General features: G+C 37.6%; 1 protein-coding gene across 5 annotated transcripts in view; it reads left to right on the forward strand.

Moving 5' to 3' along the window:
• Nucleotides 1-22,003, forward strand: part of CDK14 (cyclin dependent kinase 14) — a 704,276-nt gene that overhangs the window by 302,137 nt on the left and 380,136 nt on the right. For all 5 annotated transcript variants that reach the window (XM_027102392.1, XM_027102393.1, XM_027102395.1 and 2 more), the window contains one exon: nucleotides 20,344-20,423. In XM_027102392.1, the coding sequence (XP_026958193.1) occupies nucleotides 20,344-20,423 (80 nt within the window). The remainder of the gene's footprint in view (nucleotides 1-20,343; nucleotides 20,424-22,003) is intronic.

Genomic DNA, 22,003 nt, shown 5'->3' on the forward strand with positions numbered 1-22,003 from the left:
TATCCTGTTCCATTGATCTGTCTTTCTGTTTTTGTGCCAGTACCATACTGTCTTGATTATTGTAGCTTTGTAGTATACTCTGAAGTCAGGGAGCCTGATTCCTCCAGCTCCGTTTTCATTCTCAAGATTCCTTTGGCTATTCGGGGTCTTTTGTGTTTCCATACAAATTGTGAGATTTTATGTTCTAGTTCTGTGAAAAATGCCAGTGGTAGTTTGATAGGGATTGCATTGAATCTGTAGATTGCTTTGGGTAGTAGAGTCATTTTCACAATGTTGATTCTTCCAATCCAAGAACATGATATATCTCTCCATCTATTTGGATCATCTTTAATTTCTTTCATCAGTGTCTTATAATTTTCTGCATACAGGTCTTTTGTCTCCTTAGGTAGATTTATTCCTAGATATTTTATTCTTTTTGTTGCAATGGTAAATGGGAGTGTTTTCTTGATTTCACTTTCAGATTTTTCATCATTAGTGTATAGGAATGCCAGAGATTTGTGTGCATTAATTTTGTATCCTGCTACTTTACCAAATTCATTGATTAGCTCTAGTAGTTTTCTGGTAGCATCTTTAGGATTCTCTATGTATAGTATCATGTCATCTGCAAACAGTGACAGCTTTACTTCTTCTTTTCCGATTTGGATTCCTTTTATTTCCTTTTCTTCTCTGATTGCTGTGGCTAAAACTTCCAAAACTGTGTTGAATAAGAGTGGTGAGAGTGGGCAACCTTGTCTTGTTCCTGATCTTAGTGGAAATGCTTTCAGTTTTTCACCGTTGAGGACGATGTTGGCTGTGGCTTTGTCATATATGGCCTTTATTATGTTGAGGAAAGTTCCCTCTGTGCCTACTTTCTGGATGGTTTTTATCATAAATGGGTGTTGAATTTTGTCAAAATCTTTCTCTGCATCTATTGAGATGATCATATGGTTTTTCTCCTTCAATTTGTTAATGTGGTGTATCACATTGATTGATCTGCGTATATTGAAGAATCCTTGCATTCCTGGAATAAACCTCACTTGATCATGGTGTATGATCAGTTTAATGTGTTGTTGGATTCTGTTTGCTAGTATTGTTTTGAGGATTTTTGCATCTATGTTCATCAGTGATATTGGCCTGTAGTTTTCTTTCTTTGTGACATCCTTGTCTGGTTTTGGTATCAGGGTGATGGTGGCCTCATAGAATGAGTTTGGGAGTGTTCCTCCCTCTGCTATATTTTGGAAGAGTTTGAGAAGGATAGGTGTTAGCTCTTCTCTAAATGTTTGATAGAATTCGCCTGTGAAGTCATCTGGTCCTGGGCTTTTGTTTGTTGGAAGATTTTTAATCACAGTTTCAATTTCAGTGCTTGTGATTGGTCTGTTCATATTTTCTATTTCTTCCTGATTCAGTCTTGGCAGGTTGTGCATTTCTAAGAATTTGTCCGTTTCTTCCAGGTTGTCCATTTTATTGGCATAGAGTTGCTTGTAGTAATCTCTCATGATCTTTTGTTTTTCTGCAGTGTCAGTTGTTACTTCTCCTTTTTCATTTCCAATTCTGTTGATTTGAGTCTTCTCCCTTTGTTTCTTGAAGAGTGTGGCTAATTAAAAAAAATTTTTATTGGAGTATAGTTGATTTACAGTGTTGTGTTACCTTCAGCAAAGTGAATCACTTATACATACGTATATATCCACTCTTTTTTAGATTCTTTCCAGGGTCCTACGTAGCTAATGAAACAACCCTGTTGCCATTGCTACCTTTTCATTGCGGACCTCAGCTCAAGATTTGATGGCACCCATTTCTCTTACTACTTCTTTCATTCTATTCATATGGCAAACGTAATTCCTGATCTGCCAGTACATTTACAACCCCTTGATCCTTCTCATAAATAATGGAGGAACTAATATGATAGTAAGAATTGTACCTTAACAAAATAAAATGCTTTCAGATGGGTTTTTGAGTAAATCAGAAACTCAGTACCCTTGTGCCCCCATCCAAGGATACTCCCGGCACCAGTTTTAAATGCAGTTAAGCATTCAACGTTGAATTAAGAGGAGAAAATGATTCTCTCTACCTGTTATGTCCTTTGAAAGTCTTGTCAAATTTTCATGGTCCTTTTTCTTATATTTAGTCACTTCCTTATGGATTTGTATCTAAGCAGGTTCCTTTATATTGTTTGTATGTATTTACTCACACAAACTTTCAGATGACTTCATTAATTTTAAATGATTTTTGTGATGGTTGACATGACCTGAGGTAATTTACCGTTGGCCCATCTGTTAAAAAAAAAAGGCTTGTTTAATTAATAAGACCTGGAGAGAACAACTGTAGTTATTTTGTCTAATTAGTATGGTTATGTGGATGATGGTTCATCACAAATGCAATTATTGAAGCTGACATGGCCAGATTTCTATGTAGAGACAATGTCGGGAGCTACTTAATCAGCCTGTATAGTTTTATTTCCCTTTCTACTTTTCAAAACCTTTCCTTTGTATTATATATATTCACATAGCATATGAATATACAGATATTCATATATGTGTGTATATATGAAAAAGAAAATACAAAGAGGTAGCAGAGATTGTCTTTGAAAGTTGGAGAAAGTTGAGTTGACAGGTTGAAAGATGGGTGTAAGTTTATACCCCTGAGTAGTAACATGCTGCACTGAAAACATGGATGTCTCCATTTCTCATCTGTCACTTTCTTACTGTACTTCAGAGTTGGAGTCATTCTGTATATGCAAAATGAGTAAATCTCCCTGTTTTTTCAAGTCTCATATAATTTGGTCATATTTTCTCCTTAGTCACTCAAAACGAGTAAGCTATGAGCATAATGATTGAATGCTTACCTGATACATGATTAATTGCGTTCTCTCACTTTCTGAAGTTCATAAACTGAGTCCAGCTGACTAATTAGCGGTCTGGATTTTTAAGATCACGGTTAAAAAGAAGAAAATTTTTTCTTTAAATATTTGAGTATTTAAAAACAAAGAAAAAAGGAAAGGCAATCCTATGGGTTATAACCAGACCAAGTTGTTTATCTACCATGGACACAGGACATTAGTTTTCTAGGGTCCATTTTACTTGCATTTTTTATATAGCTACATTCTATTTTTTTAAACAAGAAAAGAATATAAATCTTAGAAAAGAGGAAAATGATAGTTACAAGTGAACAAATATCTGCAGCTCTTTGACAGAAAGATTTAGGTGTATGTATTTAATTTACCCAATTTACAGACATACTATTTTTTAAACTCACTTTAAGGTAACATGTTACACTAGCTAAAGTCTCTTTTATGTTCTGGGCTAGGATTTGTAAATAAGGTGCTGTTATGGAAGAGTTCTTCAATTGGATGACTACTGATGATTTCCCATCTGCTTCAGTTGGAAAAGAGTCATGGCAGTTGCATTCATCCCTCATTTTAGGTGAAAACCCAGCAAATATTTAATTGCTTTTGAGTGTATGTTTCCCCTGAAGTCAGGGACTTTACCCTTTAACACTCACCGTGATCTTAAATGAAAATCATTTCAGACGGCTTTCTATAAGGACTGAGAAGATTGATAACACAAAGGAGAGACATTTAGGAAAGCTGAGTTTGGGGATTTCTTAGTAGTTCCAGAAATTGTTCTATCAGGGAGAGCTGATGTAATCTGTCCTATCTCTAGCTGTTACTTGTTTAGTCCTTGTTTGAGATAGTTGACTTCATTCATTCATGCGTGCAGTTATTGAAGCCAGACTCCACTAAAGCCATGAAACATGGTTTCTCCCCCAAATGGCTAAACTATGTCGTCTCACTGAGTAGAAATTAGATTTCTTGGAACAAGATTTGGTGGCCGAGCGTTAGCATGACTGAATAGCCTTTTAAGACCGTGTCAGTTTTCCTTACTTTGTACCCCTAAACCTAGCAAAACAAATTGCTCTGTAGAAAAAAGGATGCTAATGTTCTGTTTGATGTGTTAAACACACACGTTATTGCTTGGAAAGCCCTGGAAGTAGCATAATTGGATTTAACAAATTGTGTATTCAGCTTTCTTTGTCATTACAGTAAAGATTTGCCACTAAATATTTTATAGTTATATATGTATATGTAACTATAATATGTAAATCCTGGAAATTTATTAATTTTTAGTGTGTTTTAATTTATATTTGTAAATATATTCACTTTATAGTCTGCTTTAATCTGCTTATATCATGGAGCTATAGTTAGTAGACTTATAAGCTCAGTTAATTTACCTTTGTTGATTAGGAATAAAAATGTATGTTTAGCTTCAAAAGAACGTTGTTGACATATTAGCTTTTGCTTCATTCAAAGCTCTACCCTAAAAAAAATGTAGGCAGGTAATGAAAATATTGGTGTCTAACAAGATCAAATATCTAATTACTTTATTGGATCAATTTTGTAGTGGACCTGGCATCAAAATCCCTCTCGAGTCTACTTTTCTTTCCTTATGTCCTACTGCTTCCCTAGTTTCTACTCTCTGTACTTTAAATGTGCCTGTCCCCACCCCTTCTGCATCTCTGTCTATGATAGATCCCTCTATGTAACTAGCTTGCCTCCCCTTTCTACATGTCCACATCCTATCCCATCTTCAAGTCCCACTCATATTATGAAACTTTCCTGGCTTCTGACAAGATACTCTCTTTGAATAAACTTCAGTTATACTCCTCTAAGCCCTCTTCTTGACTAGGCCCTGACTTTGCCTCACCCCCACCCCTCCACCCCTGTCCTTTGCCAGGCTTGCATAACCCAGTTTTAGCAAGAATCCTGCTAAGTCAATTTAGAGAAAATCCCCCTGTCCTTGATATCTGATGGCTCTGGCCTGTATGCAGCAGGAATCTTGTTAGGTGAGTTTAGCAAGAATCCCCTACCTGTGATGTCTCTTCTTAGTAATTTTCCATCCACCAATGATCCACTAACCTGCTACTTGGCTATAAATCCCCACTTGTTCTTGTGATATTCAGAGTTGAGCCCTATATCTGTCTCCACTGTTGCAATAGTCTTGAATAAAATCTTACTGTTTTAACAAATGTCAGAATATTTTTTTTCTTCTTTTTCCTAATTCAGCTACTGCCTTGCTTGATAGCTCCTTTACCTCATATGTATGTAACATATTATCGTATGTATATAACTTATTCTTCAGCACCTGTTACAGTGCTATTAATAGATGCTTAACAAACGTTAACTATGTAATGATAGGGGAAAATGTTTAGGAATGCTCTCATCAGGCCCTTTAAGTGTGAGAAGAGACTTTGACATATGGCCCTTGGGAGTAGAGATTTGTAGTCAGGACATATGAAGTTCTTTCTTCAGCTATACATTTGATTATCATGGGTTTCAGTTTTTTTGAGTGTAAGGTTATGTATCTGGGTTCATAGAGTAAAATCTGCTAGAGTGTCTATCCTGGAGATGATTTGAGTGATTGTTTCCTGTCACTGGGTTGCAGCACTCCCAGAAGACTGAATTCCGGCCAGGGCGACTCAGAGATCCTGTGCCCCATAGGCCCTGCTGGCCACCCCACCTCTGCCCCCCTGTGGCTGTCAGCCCCATATACTGTCTCCACATTCAGGCCTCTATTACTTGGCTAGCAGGGTTGCTTTCACCAATAAATCAAAATACAAGAGTCATGAGATTTTATGAAATAAAGAAGTCCTGGGGCCATTTTCCTTAAAAGGAAAGTGTGAGCTTGTTTGAACTTGAGGCTTCCTGGGTTCTTTTCTCAGCCCATCCAGTAAAAAGATATATTATTAAACCGTAACAAAAAAGTAGATGACCAAATATGGTAGGATACCATTTATAAAAATCTACACATAGGAATAAAAGTCTAGAAGATACATACATATGTTGAAGAATTTATCACTGAATAGTAGGATTATTGTTGATGTAAAAATTTTTCTGGGACTTCCCTGGTGGCACAGTGGTTAAGAATCCACCTGCCACGGCAGGGGACATGGGTTTGATCCCTGGTCTGCGAAGATTCCACATGCCGCAGAGCAACTAAGCCCATGAGCCACAACTACTGAGCCTGCGCTCTAGAGCCCACAAGCCACAGCTACTGAGCCTGTGTGCTACAACTACTGAAGCCCGCACACCTAGAGCCGGTGCACCGCAGCAAGGGAAGCCAGTGCAATGAGAAACCCGTGCACCGCAACAAAGAGTAGCCCCCGCTTGCTGCAACTAGAGAGAGCCCGTGCACAGCAACAAAGACCCAATGCAGCCATAAATAAATAAATAAATAAAATAAAAAACTTTCTTTAAAATAATTTTTTTTCTGTATTTTCCAACTATTCTGCCATAAGCATGCATTACTTTTATAATTAGGGTAAGACTTATTAATGCCATTCTAAAATATATTGATTTATTTTGAGTTTTATAAAACATTATTAAAAAACACAAAGAAGAATGACATTGCTTTGAGAGTAAGTAATTTGATCACAAGTGTCTGGTATAAGCAGAGTGCCTCTTTTGAATGAAGGGGAAATAGGAGGGTGTGAACCACACACCTTTCTTCTGTGGTTCACACTTTAATTATTGCTACTCCACAGAGAATTTATGAGTATGGCTGTGAAGCCCAGTCTGCTAGTACCAAACTGTGGATCTACTGCTTCCAGCTGTGTGATTTAGAACTGTGCCTCAGATTCTTCATAAAGTGGAGATAGCCATAGTATCTACCACACAGAGGTGCTGTAGTGATCTCAAGTCCTTGTTGAAGGCCTGCCACACTATAGGTGCTTTAACAATAGGGCTATTTAACATGAGTGCTAGTTTTGAATTAAAGACAACTGTCTTGATCTTAAACTTATTGGCTGTGTATAAAGTCATCTTACTCCAAATCAGACTGACTAATTTGTACTCTGGCTCTATTGCTAGGGTTTGGAAGTAATACTAGCATAGGTCTTATCATACCAATTATATATGATTTTTATAAAGGTCGTTCTTTATGTAATCAGCTCTTTACTTATATATGAGTTAATATAAACCCTGCTCTTCAACATGTGTAGGTCGATTGTTTTCAACTTTATAGTTAATCGAATCATTTTTTAGTTTGACACTCTGCTTGCATATAAAGCAGTCCACCTTAGTGTGTCACTTTTATTTTTGGAGTACAGTCTTTTAGGTAATTCATGATGCTATAGCATTTTTCTCCAGTCCTTTTTGTCATAAAAGACAAATCAAACTAGATACATTTGGCTTTGCTTGATATTATCTTAAAGTTTCATTTAAAAGGTATTTAACAATGACACATGTTCTATAATTATGAAAGTAATATATTTTAATTGGAGCAAATTAAAGTCGCTCATAATCCTTATGACTTGATTTAAGTCCCCTAGTCCTTTAACCAAGCTGCTGTGTATTTATAATAATTTTCTTTGTTGATTCTTCATGGGCCATTGCAGCCAAATGAAAAAAGAAAACGGTAGCTTGCTGTCCTGTTTGTAACATAAACTGGAGGTGTGTGTGTGTGGGGTGGGTGTGTGTGTGTATGCGCGCGCGCGTGCGTGCATCTTTATTAGAATGGGAGAATGGGTTGAGAATGGTTTGAACTCTGAATACCCCTACCTTAATGGCTCTCCTGGGCTGCTTTGTTTTATCCTGCTGTTCCAAACTTCACTTGATTTTGTGAGGCTGTGTTTGAATGGAAAATGCAAGATCTCTGTGGTTAACATTACTTGGCAGTGAGTATTTGGGGACTCTTCAAAGTCTCTTGGTGAATCAGTGACATGCTTTTTGGTGCATCTCAATTAACTTATTTGGAGATGCTTTTTTCCTGAGAGTGGAAGCTTGACCTCTCTCTCATGATGCTGAATATGTATGTCTCTACTAGAGGAAGGGGAACATTTACAACTCTGCTAGAGAAATGGGAACATCATGCTTTAAACATACCTTTGAACCAGGAAGCTTGAAATGCTGTAAGGTTGAGCATCGGACTTCATCCTCTTTTCTTTAATCCCAGCTCATGTAATGACTCACTGTGATTGTGGTGCTGTAGTTAGACTTTTAAAACAGAGAATTGTGAATTATTTTTATTTTTGGATATAGTATAAGATATAGCATGTAAGAATTACCCAGAAGATAATAGGTAATCCAAGATAGGGAAAAATGATAATATCATCAAGAAGTATATCCATTTCTTTTCTGCTTGTTTGAAGCATTTTCTATGGGAAAAAAAAGCTACTGAAGATAAAAATCTATTTGAAGTGGCAACTTGACCTCAGAAGTAGAACATTTGATTTCTCTAGAAATATAAAATGCAGCCTTTTCAAAGACCTCAGTAATATGTTTCCCCACACAAGTGTGCTTGAAAACGGGACTAGAGAAAAACAACACAAAAAAACTCTCCTACTTCTTCTTTTTCTTTACCTTCACACTATCCTTTAATTCCTAGTTTTCAGTGCATATGAGTGTATAGAGATGTATGTTTAGGGATATGAATTGTTGTATGTTACAGCTGAAAACTTATAGAACTAACTAATACAGGAAGCTTCAAATCTCACTATGTGTGAAAAATCAATCTCTAAAAACTTCTCATAATAAACTACATTTTACTTACTTTTTTTTTTGTGGTACGCGGGCCTGTCACTGTCGTGGCCTCTCCCGTTGTGGAGCACAGGCTTCGGACGCGCAGGCTCAGCGGCCATGGCTCACGGGCCCAGCTGCTCTGCGGCATGTGGGATCTTCTCGGACCGGGGCGCGAACCCTTGTCCCCTGCATCGGCAGGCAGACTCTCAACCACTGCGCCAGCAGGGAAGCCCTACTTACTTTTTATGAAACCCTCCCATCTCATCAAATAAATACGGCTCCTCTCTAGTAATTTTAGGGGTAGTATAACCAACCACCTTTACATCTATGGGTGTCCTGGGCATCTTTTCTATGCTTCCTGCCTTTTCTTGATAAGTTAACAATTCTTCCATTCTTTGTCTTTGATAACTTTGCTTATCTTTATTTTTTTTTTTTAAAGAAACTTAACTTTGTTTATTATGCATTTTAGTTGTTTGATACTATCTTATTTCTTCTTTGGCTGGTAATCTCCTCAAGGGCTGAATGCATGTGACTTTTTGCTCTCCCCAGAATGGTTCCTTGTAACTGGAGGTATTCCAGAAGAATACCGACATGTGTACAACCCCTTGCACTAAAACTCTGGAAGGTTAATGTATGAACATGGGTGATAAAAGTCTCTCAAATGCAAACAAATATCGGACCAGATAACCACAGTACAATCCAGCTGAGTGAGGGAAGGAGAGGAAGTATCAGTAACTCAGGAAAAGCTTAGGTTGAAGTTTACACACAAAAGATGCTATTGGGGTAGAAACCAGTACAAATTACCTTCTGTTTTGCTTACATCATTGCTACCAAGGAGAGTTTGCTTTAAGCGCTGAAGTGCAAAGCAAACATAGGAGTGAATTAAATTATCAAATGTCTTAGGAAGTCTGACAGTACTATGTTTTTCTAAGGAGTTCTGATTTAAGACCTGAGACGACTGTTTCACAGACTTTTAAAGAAATTGGGAGTTGAGATTGTCCCATAATTGTTAGTCATCTTTGAGGAACTATGAAAAATTGTAGAGACATTAGCAGCCTTGAGATGTCCAAATGTTCACCGAAGAAGATGGAAATGGTGTGGCTTCCTCCCTGCGTGCCTTTCTCATTTCCCCTCCTCCAGTGGAAAATTTTAGGACAGATTATCACTCAGATTATTTCTGAGTAAATCAAAATAGGAAGAAAAATAATGATCTAGGAGTTCATAAAAAAATTATGTCATACCTAAATAACCTTAATTCCTCTTTCTGATGAGATTGTTAAGCTAGTGGACTGGAACACTGTAGATGCTGGGTATCTGCGTGTTTTTCAAACATGGGTAAATGTTCTGATTATGTTCTGGTAGGTAAGAGAGCCATCGACAGTTGAGTGATATGCTGTTTCTGGTGATGGGTTTAAAACAGGTTGGTAAGAGTGGTAGGGTTTCTTAGTACCTCTGTTACATGGTAAAGGGTTGACTCATTTGTTCACCATGGAGCTCTAACTGTGTGCCACATGCAGATTTTCCAGCACAGTCCAATGGTAGAGGCAGAAGGTCAGTGCAGTGGTTTGGGACAGAGGGCCATGGAGAGGAAGGGCTGGATTAGAGAGTTTGAAAGTGAAAAGGGAAGGAGGGAGGGGGGAAAAGAGAGAGAAAGAGAAGACAGTCAATGAAGCCACGTCCCCCAAAGGTGGATGGTGTATGTGTCAAGAGTGTGGTGTCCAAGAGCACTGCCCTGGACCTCATCCTGTTCAGTGTTTCTATGCTACCTCAGAGAAGGACACACAGAAGGATAGTTAGCCAGTGCTTGTCAGAAACAAGATTAGAATTTAGACAGGAGAGGTTGGAGCAGTTGGTTGCTGCTGACAAGTTGGAATCTTATTAGGAATAAATCAAACTCCTGAAATTATGTTTAAAAAGTGAATTATTAGGCCTAGGGCAAGTTAGAGATGGTGTGATTGCGGGGCCCATGAAGAAAACTCAGGGGTTGTAATTGTTGGCAAGATCCATGAGTTAATAGTGTTTTGTGCTGATCACAGGCGAATACACGCTGAGGCCAAATGAGTACCAGTCGAGTTTCTGGAATGGGGCAGGGTAGTCTCCCAGTCCACTCAGCACTTATCAGACCACATCTGGTAGTGTGTACACCTTGGCAAGCACATTTCACAAGGGGTTAATCAGCCCCGACTTACCAAAGGCTTGCAACTAGGACTGTGAGGGCGCTCAAAATAGTTGAAAAAATTTGAACGTTTACCGAGAAAAAGGAGACTTCAGTGTTGGAGAGACCAGACAAAGGAAGAAAGACAACGAGCACATGATGTCGGAACCTGAAGGCTTATTTAACACAGTGGTTCTCAACCCTGGTTACACTTTACAGTCACCCAGGATGTTTTTAAAAAAATACGGATGCTAGGACCCCACACTGCACCAACTAAATCAGGGGTGGAGCCAGGCATGGGTATGTTTTAAAGCTTTCCAGTTGATTTAAAGATGTAGTCAGGGGTGAGAACCTGTACCTTGGTTTCTGTGCAGCCACAGAGGCAGGTGCCAGCTCCAGGCCTTGCCTGATGCCCGCAGAGGGCAGCCAAAACAGCATTCCCTACTCTACCTGCTTCCAGAGGCTGTCAGGATGGAATCTCCTCTGCCTCGCACCACTGTTTACCACAGGCATGGTATAAAACGCCCTGGTGGTTTATTATCTTTCAGACCTCACCCCCGTATTTCGCACTGTATCTCCTACTCTGTCCCGTCCCCATGTCCTTCAGGCTCTTTTTATGTTGTCTAGATCTAGATCTAGAATACTGTTTTCTGATTTACAAATGCTTACGTGTGTTCGACTTTCTTCTGAGTGTTTACTTCTGCTTTAACAGAAAATTGGCTCTCTCTTGAAGTTATTGCTTCCCTTGAAGTCCTCCAAATGGCTCACAGGTTTTTATGTCTAGCCTAAACTTCTATGTCTAGACTAAGATCCTCCCAAATAGGACTCTTGATTCTCTGTCTAAATCTCTTCTTCTTTAGTTTCCCTTGAGTCAGTACACGTGCCTCCATCCACACAGAAACGAAAGTCAGGACGTTTGGAGTCATCCTTTACCACTTGCCCTATGCCCAATTCAGTTTATCCTAACAGTCTCTTGATTCTGTCTTCAGAATATTGTTTTCCTTTTCCCCATTGCTCTTATCAATACCCTGGTACTTTGTGACCACCATCTTTCCCCTGGACCACTGTAGTAGCTGCCTGACCGCCCTCCCTGCTCCCACCATTGTGCTCCTTCAGGCTGTTCTCTACACGATAGTGAGGGAGCTGCAGACACACAATTTAATCATATTATCCCCTTTCTTAAGATTTCCCGGTGATTTTTTTTTAAATCAGTCCTTTCTGTGGCCCTTAAGGGCCTGCATGATCTGGCTCTCCTGTCTCTCTCTGCACGTCCCCCTCTCCTACCCCCTGCCGGCCAACAAGCTCCAGCCACTCTTTCTTTCTTATAGCTTTGTTTAACACATTGTGTTCTCTGCCCCTGGGCTTTTGTACAGGTTGTTCCATCTGCCTGGAATGTTCTTTGCTTACTCTTCTATATTTCTTGTTTCAGCTTAAATGTCACATTTTCAGAGAATCCTTCCCTGTCTAATCTAAAATAGGTTCTTCTTTTTTTTTTTTTAATTGAAGTATAGTTGACTTACAATGTTTCGGGTGTACAGCAAAGATACTCAGTTGTACACACGTATATATATTCTTTTTCAGATTCTTTTCCATTATAGGTTATTATAAGATATTGAATATAGTTCCCTGTGTTATACAGTAGGTCCTTGTTGGTTATCTATTTTATACATAGTAGTGTGTATATGTTAATGCCAAACTCCTAATTTATCCCTGTCCACCCCCGCTTCCCCTTTGGTAACCATAAGTTTGTTTTCTGTGTCGGTGAGTCTATTTCTGTTTTGTAAATAAGTTCATTAGTATCATTAAAATAGTTTCTTTATCTTTTTTATGGCATGCTGTGATTTTCCTTCATTGCATTTATCCCAACTTGTATTGGGTATGTTTTTTAATTTTTAAAGAACTTCTTATGGAGTTTTGATAAACTCCCATCAGTTTCCAACACTGACAACCTGTGTCTAATCTTGTTTCATCTGTATTCATTCCTTCCAATTATTTTGAAACAAACCCCAAACATCATATTATTTCATTTTATAATTTTTTCTTTAACAGATAAGGCCTCTATTTTAAAACACCGAACCATAATGCCATTATCACATGTAAAAAATTTAACGATTTCTTTATCATCAAATATATAGTCAGTGTTAAAATAAACTTTGTTGGAATCAAGATAAAATCGGGTCCATACATTGCAATTAATTGCCATTAGTTCATCTCTCTCTTTTAATCTATGGGTTCTCCCCTCCTTTTTTTCTTGAAATTCATTTGTTGAAGAAACAGGTTCATTTCCCTATGGTTTCCTATAGTCCGGAGTTTTCTGATTATATCCCAATGGTGTTATTTAACTTGTTCCCTTATCTCCTTGAAATAAGTAGTTAGATTTGGATGTGGTCAGATTCCAGTTGGATTGATTCCATTGAGGGGGATGAATGCTTCCATCAGGGGGCACATAATATCTGGTAGCTTCTTTTTGTGACTTTAGCATCCATTAATGGTGATATTCAAATTCTGTCATTCCCTCTTCATTTGTTACATGCAGTGCATCTATGCAGAGAAACTTCACTTATGAACTATCTGTTTACACTGAGGTACAGTGTATGCAAAAGTATATGAAAAGGGAAGGTAAATGCTTGACATATTCTCTTTAACAGTTTTTAAACTAATGAGATGGTTCCGTAGTACTCTCCAAATGTGACTCATGAGTTTCTTTTAAAGTCTCATTATAAACTTATTGATTTAAACATATTTAATTCCTTTCAATCACAGGTATTAGTTTAGTGATGCTTAAATTGTCCCGTGTTTGAAGAGCGAGCACCTCCTGTCTCCCTTTGGTGTATGTCAGCCGTCTTTGTAGTTACATGTTTTACGTCTGTCTCCTCGGTGAGACTTAAGTGCAGGGACCATGTCTGGGTTGTTTATTCTTTATCCCAAGCACAAAATCACAGTCTCTCAATTAGTATTTGTTGACTAGGAGGCAGGATATTAAAACTTAATTAAGGGCAGGGCTGTCTTGTGGAAGAGCATTTAGTTTAGTCTTGGTGGACTCAGACCTGGAATCAGAGAGTAGAAGTTACAGGAAGCAAATTTCGGCTCAGCATAAAAAAGGACTAAGTAATTTGGGTGTTTTAGAGGAGTTGAGTTCCACCAAAGTCTTTTGAGGAGCTACTTTGCTCCAGGGAGTGGGAGGACAAAGACAATCAAGCCAGTCAGGATTTTGTTGTCTGTTCAGGAGCTTGAATGATCACTGAGGTTACTTCTACTTTTTAAGGTAATACGACCCTCAAATCCTTTATTGACAGATTTTATTTTTGGAAAGGTACAAGTTTTAAATTATTGAAATGTAATTATTTTATTTTCTCCCATGAACAATATATATTCCTCTAATTTTATGTTTCAAAGTATTATGAGGTTTTACATTTAATAAAACATCATTATCAATATTTTGTCAAATGTACAAACTCATAATAATTGTTGGTTGAGCACACCCTTTTTCTCAGTACGTTAAATCATTAGACTTTTTGCATTATTAATCACATCCTAATAAGTAGCCATTATGCTATTCTCTTATAAATATTTGGATTTTTTTTTTAAAGAAATTAATTTAACAGAAATGGCATTAGTCTTTTTCCTCTTCTCTCTGCATTATATTGATAAAGATTAGGGTGAGGGCTTCCCTGGTGGCGCAGTGGTTGAGAGTCCGCCTGCCAATGCAGGGGACGCAGGTTCGTGCCCTGGTCCGGGAAGATCCCACATGCCGCGAAGTGGCTGGGCCCGTGAGCCATGGCCGCTGAGCCTGCGCGTCCGGAGCCTGTGCTCCACAACAGGAGAGGCCACAACAGTGAGAGACCCGCGTACCGCAAAAAAAAAAAAAAAAAAAAAAATTAGGGTGAGGTGTGATTACTGACAACTTACCTTGAAATTCTAAATTTACTTTTCCAGAATAAAGTATTGTAGATAACACTTTTAGAATATTTCAGAATATCAAAGGTTAAATAGTATTGAGATGATTTCTCATTTATACCTGAATATAAATTGAATTTAGGTGGAAATAGCAAGGCCATGAATATTTAGTTGTTTTTAATTTTTGAAGTGTGTATGTGAGACAGTATAGTCAGCGTTCCAACAGTGTCCTAAGAGGGAATTAATAAAAGAAACACTAATGGTAAAACCTTTAAAATGTTTTTAATGACTTTGCCAAAAATTTATAAGTTCAGCTCAAAATATTGTCCTTGACGTACTCCGCCTTGCCATTGTCACTCCCTCAGTAGTAACTACATTTCCTTGTATTGCTTCTAAACCAATACAGTAAGGAAACAAAAGCATTGTATCTCCCTGCACTCAGTATTGTTTTCCATAGCAGTTTCTCTTGAGACAAAATCATAATGGAAGAGAGAGGCAGAATATATTAAATTTACCAGAGTATATTAAATTTATTTTAGGTGTATTGCCTTAATTTCCTTTATGTCCTCTACACATAATTTCTTCTAGGTGTAAGCACATGAACACTATTTTCAAAGATGACCTAGATAATATTTGTTATTTTGTTTTATTGTACTAAGTTATCTTATGAATTTGAGGTAACTAATGTGATAGAAAACCTTTAGGCTTTCCTTTGAGGACTGTCTGTAAGGAAATTCTCTTTGTGCATCGTCTTTTGAGCCGGGCAAGTTTACCCTAAGTGGGGAGTTTTCCTTTATAGGGTTCACAAAATGTTAAAGTAACAAATGCATGAAAAAATGAATAGGCTGTGCTCCTTATTCAAAACTTCTCAATCGTGCGTAATCCACACAAGATCATTTTATTATTTACAAACTTAGGGCACATAGATTTGTGGACAGAATTTCTGAAGTTGGCAGAGATTTGGATCTGTGGTTAGGACCGGTTTGAAAGCTGGATCCACTCTAGTGTGGCTTTGCCAGGACAGCCAGCCTCTCCATGTCTGTGCATGGATAGCTCTGTGCTCGGACGTTCCCCTGGCTTTTCCTCCTGATGCAGTTGACAGCTGTTCCTGTGTGACATGTGGACTAAAGCAGTGTCACTTGTCCTTGGGCCTGAAGTGAGCTTCACAGTGAGGACACGCTGGGAAAGGCAGTGGTTGGAAGAATTAGAAAATAGTAAAGAATCTCTGAAATTAAAACAGCTCCCTAGATAGCTTAGAATAACTAGACACAAACCTGGCAATATCTCCAATAGAAAGTTCTGTGGTGATATTAACACAATTGAAAGCATTGTTTTTGCTATATTATTTACCTGAATTAATGTTTCCATTGCCAATCAAGCCTTGGTTACCTTCTATTCATTAGCCTTTGATTTAATTAATAAAACTTGTTAAAGAGAAATCTTCAGTGTTTTCCAGTAAACAGCTCTAATTTATTGATTCAATTTGAATTTTGTAATTATTCTAAAGAACTTCAATGTTTGAAGTATGTGTTTTGAATAGTTAATAAAATAGTTTAAACCATACAAGGTAATTATTAGATACCATGTTTATTTTGTTTTTCATAGAATAATAGGTATCTTCTTTTGATATCTCTAAGAAAATGACATTTTGTTAGAGTTCGTCACTTAGAATTTGAAGTGTTTCAGTCGGTACTAAAGTTAAAAAAATATGCCCCAAAGGTAGAATATTAGAAAATGTGTAATGTTATTTTTTCAAAAGGTACCTTTTCCAAAAGTGGAGCCAGTGACTTATGTTTTTTCTAGACTTTATAACTGAGGGATTCAGTAGTTGGTGAGTGTCTAGACATGTAGAGAAAAACTAATTAAGAAAAGAGAGAGTCACAATGACTCTTAGGTTAGAGGCTATTTGATAATCAATATGGTTCTTAACGGGAAACCAATGAAGCAGTTGGAGAAGAGGGAAATACTGGTTACTAGTCTGGGCTCAGATTATTAAAGATAGTGAGGGTTCTGAAACATGTCTGTTGGGTGAAAAAGGTTAATTAACAAAGCATTCTATAAATTCTAAAATCTTAAGGAAATGAAAACTTTCTATATCTTCATGCATCATCAAAAACAAAGAGACTGAACCTTTAATTTGAAAAAAAAAAACAAATAAACATGAAAGAAGATATTGAAATCTTTTTATAAATTTTATATTTTTGAAATTATTGAAAATAATAATTTTATACTTTATTCTTGAGATACTTATAGGTATGAGGAAAGAAATATCAGTATATTAACATTATTAATATTCAGTCAATAAAGTATTTTGAGGGCTTCCCTGGTGGCGCAGTGGTTGAAAGTCTGCTTGCCGATGCAGGGGACACGGGTTCGTGCCCCGGTCCGGGAAGATCCCACATACCACGGAGCGGCTAGGCCCGTGAGCCATGGCCACTGAGCCTGTGCGTCCGGAGCCTGTGCTCCGCAACGGTAGAGGCCACAACAGTGAGAGGCCCACGTACCGCCAAAAAAAAAAAAAAAAAAAAAGTATTTTGAGAGTCTACTCTGTGCCAGACAGTTTTAGGCATTGGGCATGTAACAGTTAACAAAACGGAAAAAGAGTTCCTTTTCTGTATTCTCCTGGAGCTAATAATCTAGTATAAATTTTAAGGAATTTTTTAGTTTCATATGATGTAATACATAAAATCTAAATGCCTTTAACTGCTGTGATTATCGTAACTATAAGAAATTGATAGTTGGAGGTTTTAACTCGCGGAGAGTTGTGCTTCAGAATCAGGATCCCATTAACTTGGATCTTATTCTTTTATGCAGTTTATCATAGTAAATATGTTCAAAATTTTTTTCGCCACAAAAATAATGCACACTAGCCTACGAGATTGCTTAAAGGTGTTCCTTCTCTAGTTGCATTTAAAGCATGAGGGCTGGTTCAATTAAAGGCTCTTCTCCTTTCAGTGTGTTACACGGGACTCATAGCTTCATGGTCTCAGAGTGTGTTTTAAGCAGATAGCCTTCCAAAATCACAAATTCCTGTATTCTAGAATTCAGTTCACGGTATATGCAAGCCAGCGATCTCAAGGGAAAGGGAAAAGCTTTGTGGGAAGAAGTTTGTATGTGTTTTTTATGGGTGAGGGGAGAATATCGATAAATGAAGGCAAAATTCCAAGCAGTTTCTGGAATCAGTTCCTGCCTCCTCAGGGAGCCAGTGACGAGCTCAGCTGGGCTGAGAAAATCTGTGCAGATGTGAGTACTGACTGCATCCCAGCCCCAAGCCCTGCCAGAGGCCTCCCTTAGTCATAAAGGGCAAAATGGCCAGCACAAGTCACACTCACCAGTTGAACCCCATGTGAATATTAATTTTTTGCTTGCACCTGGGTACCTAGAGCATAATCAGGATTAGAAGAAAATCAAGGTGATGTACTCAGGAGAGGAGAGTTGCAGAGCAGAAAAGCGGCAGGCCTGTCCTCCCAGCTGAGAGACACAAGGGAAAATAAACATGACTCCTAGTCTTGAGGAGACGGCACATTGTGGAGCGTTATAACTGGATGTCCTTTGACTACTGTAACCAATAATATATTTCAACAATCCGTTTGATGAGGGATGCCACTAGGATGGTTGGGCTGTGATGATTCCCTTGACCTTTGTGCCTGTGGCAGTTTTTTGTTGTTTTTTTTTTTTTTTTTTTTTTTTTAATCGAAAACAGACCAATTGGTTGCAGTTCTTTACAAAGAGACATTCAAATTCTTTATTTCAGACTCAGGCACTGTATTCTCTGGGCCACACGAGCTCTCCTTTGCTGATTCCATAGCCTCTAAAGATTTTTGGTTGCAATTTAAATTGCAGTAAGAAACCATTTTTCACCTATCAGATTGGCAAAATCAATGGTTGATAACATAGTATATACTGGTAAAGGGGAAACAGGAGCTCCTATCTTCTATAGGTTGTATAAATTGGTACAACCTGTACGTAGGATAATTTCTCAGTGTCATCAGAGTTGGAATTTAGAGATACACATTTTTTTTTTTCTTGGCTGTCCACACCCTACTTTGTTTTTTTTTCCCAACATCTTTATTGGAGTATAATTGCTTTACAATGGTGTGTTAGTTTCTACTTTATAACAAAGTGAATCAGCTATACATATACATATATCCCCATATCTCTTCCCTCTTGCGTCTCCCTCCCTCCCACCCTCCCTATCCCACCCCTCTAGGTGGTCACAAAGCACTGAGCTGATCTCCCTGTGCTATGCGGCTGCTTCCCACTAGCTATCTGTTTTATATTTGGTAGTGTATATATGTACATGCTACTCTCTCACTTCGTCCCAGCTTACCCTTCCCCCTCCTCGTGTCCTCAAGTCCATTCTCTAATAGGTCTGCGTCTTTATTCCTGTCCTGCCCCTAGGTTCTTTGTGACCTTTTGTTTTTGTTTTTAGATTCCATATATATGTGTTAGCATACGATATTTGTTTTTCTCTTTCTGACTTACTTCACTCTGTATGACAGACTCTAGGTCCATCCACATTTTACTTTTAGGAATTTGTCTTACAGATGTATTTTTACATGGATGAAATTATGTCCAAGAATATTTATTATATCATTGTTTTATGGCCAAAAATTGGGAACCTGCTAAATGCCTATCAGTAGAGGACTGGCGTTAAATTAAGCATACTACACTCATACAAAGGAACACCCTGTGGTCTTTGAAAAGCAAGAGACAATTTTCTATGAATTTATGAGGAAGTCACCAAAGTATATCGAGTGATAAAAATAATATACACTGTACCCTGTATGCCATATTACCATTTGTGTGTGTGTTAAGTATATACGTTAAGCTAAGTTACCTCTCTGAGGTAAGTGGTGACCTCAGAGGGTGGGAACTGGCGGGGAGATTTACTTTTCATTAAATGCTTTGTGTTTCTTTTACTTATTTTAATTAAGGAAGTATGTTGGTAAGCCTAGTCAAGGTAGAAAGTAGAGCAGGCAACTAGAAGACCAATATAGATAATCATGTCTTTATTTTATTAACAGAATAGATTGGATAAAAAGTTATCTGCCTAGCGTAATCTTACTTTTAATTAGAGCTGATACACATTTGGAATGTGTCTAGAAGAAACATCTGCTTTGGATAGGTCTTGTGTAATTTTGTAATAGTAAAATATTCTTAACTTTTATTTTGATGGTATACTGCATTATAAAACACAATCAGACAAATGTAATTTTAGGAGGCTCTAGTAAAAAAAAAAATAGTGAAAAAGGGAGGAATGGGTGATGTTGAGAGAGAGACAGACAGAGACAGACAGAGAAAGAAGAGGGAAGAGAGAAGGAAGAAGACTGAGTGTCAGGTTTCCGTCCTTGGGGATTGAATGACTTCAACTTAAGACTGAAGATAAAGACATTTCAGCAAAAGAAACAGAGGCGCTATTGGAGAAACAAAGGGAGAGTGTTATTTTGACGACTTGAGTTTTAATTAATCTGTGAATAATTGATCGAACATGGTGTTTTTGTTAAGCACTAGTTTCATTTTGGGAAGAACATAGAGTGAATCACAGAAAACTTCAGTTAAATCTTGGACTATGCAAGTGCGAATATTTAAAATGTGAATATTTAAAGTGTGACTATTTATGATGATGATACAGGATTCCCAGCCTTACTGAAATTAATCTTGTTGTGGTGGCATAATTGAGTCCTGACATTTTCAGTGCAAAAATGCATAAAATATAAATTGTAAGGAAGACAATTAGAACCATAACGGGAACATATTTTCACGGATTTGCTTCTCATCTTTTGTTTTGTTTCTCCAGGGTAAATGGAAAGTTGGTAGCCCTGAAGGTGATCAGGCTGCAAGAAGAAGAAGGTACACCTTTCACAGCTATCAGGGAAGGTAGGCATTTTCTCTTGTTATCTTTGCTTTTGTGTTTGCATGATGCCCATAGGTGTTTACCTATTATGCACCTCTGAATATGCTGCGTTTCTAAATTACATAGTTATATTTCTAATTGGAATGTGTAAACTGAAATTTAAAAATCAGTACCTCTTACGATCATAGCAATTCATGTTAAATAAAATAAAACTATCCTGCTATATACTCAGGTGTGGAGAAAAAAACTGCTGTGCATTGATGGTGAGACTGTCACTAACTGAGGAATCTTACACGTCTGATTTTGTTTGCAGAGCTCCACGCACATATTAATCTAGAGTTACTCTATATTCATGACTTTTAAGGAAAGTTCTTAAAAATGAGGGGATCATGCCACCTTGTTAGTCTTTTGTATTTCTTCTTTCTTGATTTTTGTTCCTGTTCTTTAATATATTTTCTATTGTTTTTTCTTACTGATTTATAGATGCTCTTTATATATCAGCATCATGTATGTTGTAATATTTTCTTCCATTCTGTCATTTTTCTAAAAAGTCTTTTTAACAGTTATTTGATACATATAAATTTTAAATTTTTATGAGATGAAATTGCTCTATCTTTTGCTTTATTACTTCCGGCATAGTTTCTCTACTTCAAGAGAATGAAATACCTTCTTTTATTAGTGGGATCTTTTCAGTTCACTTTCAGAAATTTTAGTATTAATAACTTCACCTCTACTACATTTTTAAAAGTACAAATCTTGAAATAAGACTTCAGTTTATTTTTGCATTGAAGGAACCACAGTTACTTTTCTGCTGCTCCACAGCAAGATAAATAACAGAGATTTACTTCAATAGTATTGTTAAGATATTGATGAAATAAATGTAATCTGTCACTGGTCTGATTTGTTTTCCTGACCAGGGATTGAATCTGGACCACAGCAGTGAAAGCCTGGTATTCTAACCACTAGGCCACCAGGGAACTCCCAAGAAGTCTACTTTCTGTTTCACTTTCTCACCTTTCATTCTCCTTTTCATACCACTTCAGTTTAGTTTCTATCATTCCTGTTTAGCTAACACCAGATTTTCCAAGTGGGTAGCTTTTCTCTCTCTCTGTGTTGTCTCCTTTTCTAAATATTATGGAGTTTTAGGACAGGGAAGGGGCCTTCTTTTCTCTAATCAGCACTCTTTCCCATGTGATTTTATTCATGAATTAAATAGCAGCTATAACATGATGACCTACACATGCCTCTCTTTAGCTAAGACCCTGTCTTTGTTTCCATTCTCACACATCCTTCTGCCTACCTGGCATTTCCTCTTGAATCCAGTAATATATAAAAATGATAATATATCACTCTCAAGTGAGGTTTATTCCAGGAATAAAATATTTGTATTTGGTCTGATGGGATTGGAAACCACTGGCTGAGATGGAGCAATGGGTTCCCATTGAGCTGTGAATTTGATTATGGTAGACCCTCAATGTTAAAGAGTAGGAGAGGGGCAAAGAGTTGCTGGGCCAAGAGAGAAGCAGAAGGAAAATGATACTGGGCAGCAGGCATGCTCCTTAGCATGTGGGGTGTGCACTAGAATTAACCAGCCTAACCTTGT

This window comes from Aethalodelphis obliquidens, unplaced genomic scaffold (genome assembly GCF_003676395.1).
Source record: "Aethalodelphis obliquidens isolate GAN/ISIS:26980383/991018 unplaced genomic scaffold, ASM367639v1 scaffold5, whole genome shotgun sequence".
NCBI classification, from domain to species: domain Eukaryota; kingdom Metazoa; phylum Chordata; class Mammalia; order Artiodactyla; family Delphinidae; genus Aethalodelphis; species Aethalodelphis obliquidens.